The sequence below is a fragment of the Symphalangus syndactylus genome, chromosome 24 (genome assembly GCF_028878055.3).
Source record: "Symphalangus syndactylus isolate Jambi chromosome 24, NHGRI_mSymSyn1-v2.1_pri, whole genome shotgun sequence".
NCBI lineage: Eukaryota > Metazoa > Chordata > Mammalia > Primates > Hylobatidae > Symphalangus > Symphalangus syndactylus.
Window position 1 is genome coordinate 22,462,422 of NC_072446.2, and position 7,791 is coordinate 22,470,212.

The window sequence follows — 7,791 nt, forward strand, 5'->3', positions numbered from 1 at the left end:
CATCTTGTCTTAATTTTGAGGTTCTCTAAAGCAGTGGCCTGTTCTGCGCTTTAATACCACATAGTGGTATTTAACTGATTGGCTGATGATCCTGGTGAGTGGACATTGAACTTGGCTTCCTAGAATAGAGAATGCCTCTTACCATTCCCCAGAGAAGGACTGCAAAGTAGAGAAATTAACATAAAAACAGGTCCCTCTGATTAGACTTAATACTAACTTAAAACTTCACTGGTACTAGCTTAAATGCTCCATCTTCTTTATATTCCCCCAAGGCCCAAAAGTCATATAAACTAGTGTAGGAACTAGTATAGAACTGCTGACCTACCACAGAACAAGTAGACTCCATGCTGGAAGCAGATGTACCAGTTCCACAGTCAGGGATAAATGGGGTTTCACAAGCTCTACCTTTTTGAATGCTTCGTTTGTAATTGCGTGACATCTCTGTACCCTTTTTTTCCAGACAATTTATGAAAACCGAATATACAGCCTTAAAATAGAATGTGGACCTAAATACCCAGAAGCACCCCCCTTTGTAAGATTTGTAACAAAAATTAATATGAATGGAGTAAATAGTTCTAATGGAGTGGTAAGTTGTTTTTTCTACCCCACTTGTTCCTTGGAGTTGACAATTGCTTTGTAATTAACATCAGGAGCTTTTAGACTGGGCCCAATTCCTATGTTCTTTGGTTATTTGTTGATAAACTGTATCACTGTGCATAGGAGCACAGATTTGGGATGGGGCCTGTTTCCCAATTATATCTGGTGATCACTCGTACAGCACTTACCCTGGGCTAGTTCTGTGCTGGTCGCTTTGAGATACGAGCTCTTTCCTCATGCCACCCCAATGAGGTAGAGATGAGGAAACTGAGGCACAGATGTGGAAGATCTTTCCCAGGGCTACACCTTTAACCCCTGGGCCTTATTTGTGAACCACTGGCATGTAATATATTTTTTCCTTTAATGGCCTTGCTTTTTTATTTTTACTACCATAAATGAAAAACCTGTGTCAGTTATCATAGCTGGGCAATAATGGCAACAGTAAATATTACAAAAACAGAGCAATGTTAATAAATCTTGACTCCATGTGTCATTTGCCAAAAGCTTTGAGCCTTTGAGGCCTGCTCTCCTGTTAAAAGAGGAGATCAGCAAGTGTTGAAGGGATGCTACACATGTTAACGTCACGCCAAGCCTTCGCCTTTGAGATACTCAGAAAATTGAAAAGAGATGAGCTTCGTTACAGTGTGTTTAGTGTTTAATCCTGAATCTGAGTTCCACCTAAAGTCCTGAGCCCAGAGCTCAACCTATGCTTTGGGGAATTTATTTTGGGAAATGCTGCCCTAACCTGAGAGGTGCTGGCTCTGTGGCAGGCCCTTGTCACTAGAGCAGGAGTCCTGGCCACCCTTTGCCTTGGCTGTCCGTACTGCCCTGCATGCACATCTGTCCCCCCGACCTGGGCGCAGTGAATAGGACAGGCCCTGAGTCTGGCAGCAGCCAGCCCAGCAGCGGCCATTGTTGAAGAGCCAAGTAGGGCTGGGTTGAGTCTCACCAAGTGTCAGTACCACCGTTTCCTTATCCCAGATAGTAATCGTTCAGGGCACAAAAGGGAAAGGCAGGTTGACCGGAGGGAGGGACTCTAACAGGTAGGTATTCCGCATGTAAGGTATTAGGATTAGCAGCAGATTTAGCTTGAAAAGTACATCTTACTTCAGTTTGCACCTTAGCTTAACCCCGGCATATAGCTATTTTGTTTGAGAGTCTGAGAGTAATTTGCTTTTGTTTGCCTTGTTGTAGGTGGACCCAAGAGCCATATCAGTGCTAGCAAAATGGCAGAATTCATATAGCATCAAAGTTGTCCTGCAAGAGCTTCGGCGCCTAATGATGTCTAAAGAAAATATGAAACTCCCTCAGCCGCCCGAAGGACAGTGTTACAGCAATTAATCAAAAAGAAAAACCACAGGCCCTTCCCCTTCCCCCCCATTCGATTTAATCAGTCTTCATTTTCCACAGTAGTAAATTTTCTAGATACGTCTTGTAGACCTCAAAGTACTGGAAAGGAAGCTCCCATTCAAAGGAAATTTATCTTAAGATACTGTAAATGATACTAATTTTTTGTCCATTTGAAATATATAAGTTGTGCTATAACGAATCATCCTGTCAAGTGTAACCACTGTCCACGTAGTTGAACTTCTGGGATCAAGAAAGTCTATTTAAATTGATTCCCATCATAACTGGTGGGGCATATCTAACTCAACTGTGAAAAGACACATCACACAATCACCTTGCTGCTGATTACACGGCCTGGGGTCTCTGCCTTCTCCCCTTACCCTCCTGCCTCCCACCCTCCCTGCAACAACAGCCCTCTAGCCTGGGGGGCTTGTTAGAGTAGATGTGAAGGTTTCAGGTCGCAGCCTGTGGGACTACTGCTAGGTGTGTGGGGTGTTTCGCCTGCACCCCTGGTTTCTTTTAAGTCTTAAGTGATGCCCCTTCCAAGCCATCATCCTGTCCCCACCCTCCTCCACTCCCACCCTTGGCCGAAGCATAGATTGTAACCCCTCCACTCCCCTCTGAGATTGGCCTTCGGTGAGGAATTCAGGGCTTTCCCCATATCTTCTCTCCCCTACCTTTATCGAGGGGTGCTGCTTTTTCTTCCCTCCTCCTCAAGTTCCTTTTTGCACCGTCACCACCCAACACCTTCCATGACACTTCCTTGCTTTGGCCAGAAGCCATCAGGTAAGGTTGGAAAGAGTCTCTGACCTCCCTTGTTTAGTTTTGGAATCGTACTCACTCACTCTCCACCAGCCTGGGAAATGAATATTGGGTCCTCAGCTCTGCCACCCTCTGCTGTCATCAGCTGATGCATTGTTTTTAGCTCAGGTTTTGATAAGGTGAAAAGAATAGTCACCAGGGTTACTCAGACCTGCCAGCTCTCGGAGTCCTTGGTGGTTGAACTTGGAGAAAGACCACATGAAGACACTTGTAAGCACACATGATCCCTCTGAATTGTTTTACTTTCCTGTAATTGCTTTTGCTTTTAAAAATTGAAGAAGTTTTAAACAGGGCTTTCATTTGGTCATCCTTGCAATCCATTGGGGTCTAGTTTGGAATCTGACAACTGGAACAAAAAGAACCTTGAATCCGGTGCATGCCTTGGTTTTGGTGCTGCTGCTGCTTCCCAAGATCCTCAGCAGGGATTAAGAAAGAACCCGGTGTGCACAGCAGATCCCCGAAATTGGTGGGCTTGACCTCCTGGCAAATTGCTGCGTCTTTCCACTTGCTGTTCAGGACCACTAAATGCTGAAATGTGGATGCATACCGAAATAAAAGCAATTCATTGTGTACTAAAGTTTTTTTTTTTTTTTAATTTAGTATTTGTGTAAAACCACCTTTTGAAGCAGCAACTATCAAGTCTGAAAAGCAATTGATGTTTCCATTAATCTTTTTCTGGGGGGAAAACCTTAGTTCTAAGGATTTAACATCCTGTAAGTGAAGTTTAACATAACAGTATTCCATAAGCAGCCTTTTTATTGTCAGACCATTGCCTGATTTTAATATAATAAAAAAAGTGTGCGTTAATATTTAACAGGCTGTACTTTTCTTCCTCTTGGCATATTAGGGACAGAATTTAATGTTTTAGATGCTTTGGGATTCAAATTGACATCCTACAGCAGGGGTCGGCAAACTTTCTAAAAGGGCCTAAATGAGTAAATATATAGGCTTTGCAGGCCAAGAGGCAAAATCTAAGGACATTGTGTAAGTACTTATATTCTGAGAGAAAACAGATTTCCCAAATTTTTAATTGGTGAAATTCAAAGTGGAATTCAGTTTATTTATAAGGTTACTGGCCCACTAACGTAAGGACTGGAGTTCTTTTAGGAGATAACATGTTGTTCAATTGGGATTCATTAATGTTCCCTATCATCAAGCCTCTTGCAAATGTTCATCTGTAAAAATAATTCTTCATGCTAAAAGCCATACAGAATCAGTCAGTGGGCTAGATTTGGCCCATGGATCATAGTTTGCCAACCCCTGTCCTAAAGATGGTAGGGTTTTTTTTTGTTGTTTTGTTTTGAGACAGAGTTTTGCTCTTGTTGCCCAGGCTGGAGTGCAATGGCGCGATCTCAGCTCACTGCAACCTCCGCCTCTCAAATTCAAGCGATTCTCCTGTTTTAGCCTCCCGAATAGCTGGGATTACAGGCACCCACCACCACACCCAGCTAATTTTTTGTAGTTTTGGTAGAGATGGGGGTTTCACCATGGTGCCCAGGCTGGTCTTGAACTCCTGACCTCAGGTGATCCACCCACCTTGGCTTCCCAAAGTGCTGGAATTACAGGCGTGAGCCACCGTGGCCAGCCCAAGATGGTAGTTTAAAAAAGGGTTCTTCCTTTGGTTTAAGTAGCCTCACAGGTCTTGAGCTATTAAGCCTCCACTAGAAGCCATTCATTGGCTGGACTTAGTAGTCTATTCAGAGAAAAAAACATAGGATTGTCACATGTATTTCTGATGTTTAAAAAATTTTTTTAACTGATGATTAACGATTTGTCTACCATCTACTGCATATGCAGTGGAAATGTGTCTAGTTTTTGCCCAGAGCTTGAACTTCTTGCCGTAGTCCCAACTACACACAGGTACGACCTTGGTGCCCTGTGGCAGGAGCAGGCTATTCCCTCTGGCTGTTGGGGCCAGCTCAGGTGTGAGAAGAGCTGGCTGTAAGGAAAGGGCCAGGTTCTACCCAACAGGCCACCCTCCAGAAAGCCCTGCCCAGATTTCTTTGGATGGTCTTTGGAGTCCTCTGCAGGGACTGGTGCCCTTCAGTTATGAAAGTACATACATTGGGCCAGGGAAAGCTGTGGGTTCTTCATCCTCAGCCCTCCCAAGGGAGGAGAGGAGAGGTTCCAAAATTATTTCAGGCCAGACATGGTGGCCCACACCTGTAATCCTAACACTGGGAGGCCAAGGCGGGAGGATCACTTGAGCCCAGGAGTTTGAGACCAGCGTGAGCAACATAGCGAGACCCCTGTCACTATAAAAAGTTAAAAAATTAGCCAGTGTAGCCAGGCGCGGTGGCTTATGCCTGTAATCCCAGCACGTTGGGAGGCCGAGGTGGGCAGATCACGAGGTCAGGAGATCGAGACCATCTTGGCTAACATGGTGAAACCCTGTCTCTACTAACAATATAAAAGATTAGCCGGGCGTGGTGGCGGGTGCTGAGGCAGGAGAATGGTGTGAATCCAGGAGGCGGAGCTTGCAGTGAGCCGAGATCGCGCCACTGCACTCCAGCCTGGGCAACAGAGGGAAACCCTGTCTCTAAAAAATAAAATGGCAGGGCGCGGTGGCTCACGCCGGTAATCCCAGCACTTTGGGAGGCCGGGGCGGGTGGATCATGAGGTCAGGAGATCGAGACCATCCTGGCTAACACAGTGAAACCCCGTCTCTACTAAAAATACAAAAAATTAGCCGGGCGTGGTGGCAGGCACCTGTAGTCCCAGCTACTCAGGAGGCTGAGGCAGGAGAATGGCGTGAACCCGGGAGGCGAGCTTGCAGTGAGCAGAGATTGCACCACTGCACTCCAGCCTGAGCAACAGAGCGAGACTCCACCTCAAAAAAATAAAAATAAAAAATAAAATACTGCTGGAAAACCCCAGAACAAATTCGTGGTTAAATCTAAAGGTGGCCTCTTCTGTGCTGAGTGACCCCCAAGAGGAAAACAAATCCTGTCTCAAATCCTAGAGTGTGCACTTTACCTGGCTTCCCTGGGTCACATCTCCGGTCCCCAGCCCCTACCAGGTTTACATACCAGAGGGGATGCGGGCTGGGTGGACCTGGGCTTAAGGCCTGTGAAACAACACTCAAAACCCTCTGAGACAGCTGTTTGGATCTGTGATCTTGTGGGCACTGTGTCCCATGTTTGTGCAATTTGCTCTTCCTTGGTGGTGGGTTTACAGATGGTCTAAAGTTTATGGACAGAGTTTAGGCCTAGGGCACACAGGAAGTGCTTGTCTGAGGTTCAGATGTTGCCACTTTTTTTTTTTTTTTTTCTGAGACGGAATCTCTGTCGCCCAAGTTGGAGTGCAGTGGAGTGATCTTGGCTCACTGCAACCTCTGCCTCTTGGGTTCAAGCAATTCTGCCTCAGCTTTCCGAGTAGCTGGGACTACAGGCCTGTGCCACCACGCCAAACTAATGTTTTGTATTTTTAGTAGAGACAGGGTTTCACCATGTTGGCCAGGCTGGTCTTGAACTCCTGACCTCAGATGATCTGCCACCTCAGCCTCCCAAAGTGCCGTGAGCCACCGCGCCCGGCCAGATGTTGCCACTTTTGCCAGGTGGTTTCCCTGGGTCACACCTCTGGTCTCCAGCCCCTGCCAGGTTTGTGTACCAGAGGGGATGCGTCCACTGGTAATTTTCACTGTGTGGAAACTTGTGGTGTGGGGAAACATCTGTTGTTACCTGACAAAGGTCAGGGAGGCAGCGGGTGTAGAAAGCACCCCTTCTGGCTGACCAACAGCAAGCCAGCTATGGGGCCCCACTGCCCTGGATCTCTGACTGACTCTGGTCTTGGGGCAAGGGCCAGTTCCTTGGGCTGCATCTCCACTGGAGAAAGTCCTCCAGCCCTCTGGGTGGGAGCACTGTTGGCTGTACTGCACCTTTAGTTGTGGTGTTGCATAACGATGTGGATGGTGTCACATGAACAGAGCGGCCCCTGCCTCTGTGCCCCTTTCCACCCTGCCTGTGGATCCCTGCTTGGCCTTTTTTTTTTTTAGACGGAGTTTCAATCTTGTTGCCCAGGCTGGAGTACAATGGCATGATCTCGGCTCACTGCAACCTCTGCCTCCTGGGTTCAAGATATTCTCCTGCCTCAGCCTCCCGAGTAGCTGAGATTACAGGCATGCACCACCATGCCTGGCTAATTTTGTATTTTTATTAGAGACAGGGTTTCTCCATGTTGGTCAGGCTGGTCTCGAACTCCCAACCTCAGGTGATCCGCCCGCCTCGGCCTCCCAAAGTGCTGGGATTGCAGGCGTGAGCCACTGCACCCGGCCCCTGCATGGCCTCTTGCACCTCCCCTCAGAGGACCTTAGGGAGCCCAGAGACAGTCACATTCCCTCTCTTGGCTTGTCCCTTCTTTTTTTTTTTTGAGACGGAGTCTCTCGCTCTGTCACCCAGGCTGGAGTGCAGTGGCGCAGTCTCGGCTCACTGCAAGCTCCGCTTCCCGGGTTCACGCCATTCTCCTGCCTCAGCCTCTCCGAGTAGCTGGGACTACAGGCGCCCGCCACCACGCCTGGCTAATTTTTTTGTATTTTTAGTAGAGACGGGGTTTCACCGTGGTCTTGATCTCCTGACCTCGTGATCCGCCTGCCTCGGCCTCCCAAAGTGCTGGGATTACAAGCGTGAGCCACCGCGCCCGGCCGGCCTGTCCCTTCTTGACGTCACTCCCTCATCACGGAGCCTCATGACAAAGTTCAAGATACAGCGTTAGGGATTTCCTTACTTGGCAGAGGAGGATATTCCTTTAAGAAGAGGCAGCTTGGCTGGGTGCGGTGGCTCACACCTGTAATCCCAGCACTTTGGGAGGCCAAGGCAGGCAGATCACCTGAGGTCGGGAGTTCGAGACCAGCCTGACCAACACGGAGAACTCCCGTCTCTACTAAAAATACAAAATTAGCTGGGCGTGGTGGCACATGCCTGTAATCCCAGCTACTCGGGAGGCTGAGGCAGGAGAATCACTTGAACCCGGGAGGTGGAAGTTGTGGCGAGCCGAGATCACGCCATTGTACTCCAGTCTCGGCAACAA

General features: G+C 47.8%; 1 protein-coding gene across 10 annotated transcripts in view; it reads left to right on the forward strand.

Annotated features, from left to right (window-relative positions):
- UBE2V1 (ubiquitin conjugating enzyme E2 V1) overlaps window positions 1-3,580 on the forward strand; it is a 35,442-nt gene extending 31,862 nt beyond the window's left edge. For 9 of the 10 annotated variants that reach the window (XM_055266114.2, XM_063633408.1, XM_055266111.2 and 6 more), the window contains 2 exons: window positions 461-586; window positions 1,792-3,580. In XM_055266114.2, the coding sequence (XP_055122089.1) occupies window positions 461-586; window positions 1,792-1,938 (273 nt within the window). In that variant the 3' untranslated portion in view covers window positions 1,939-3,580. The remainder of the gene's footprint in view (window positions 1-460; window positions 587-1,791) is intronic. The other variant, XM_055266119.2, reaches the window with a different exon arrangement.
- Window positions 3,581-7,791: the final 4,211 nt, after the last annotated feature.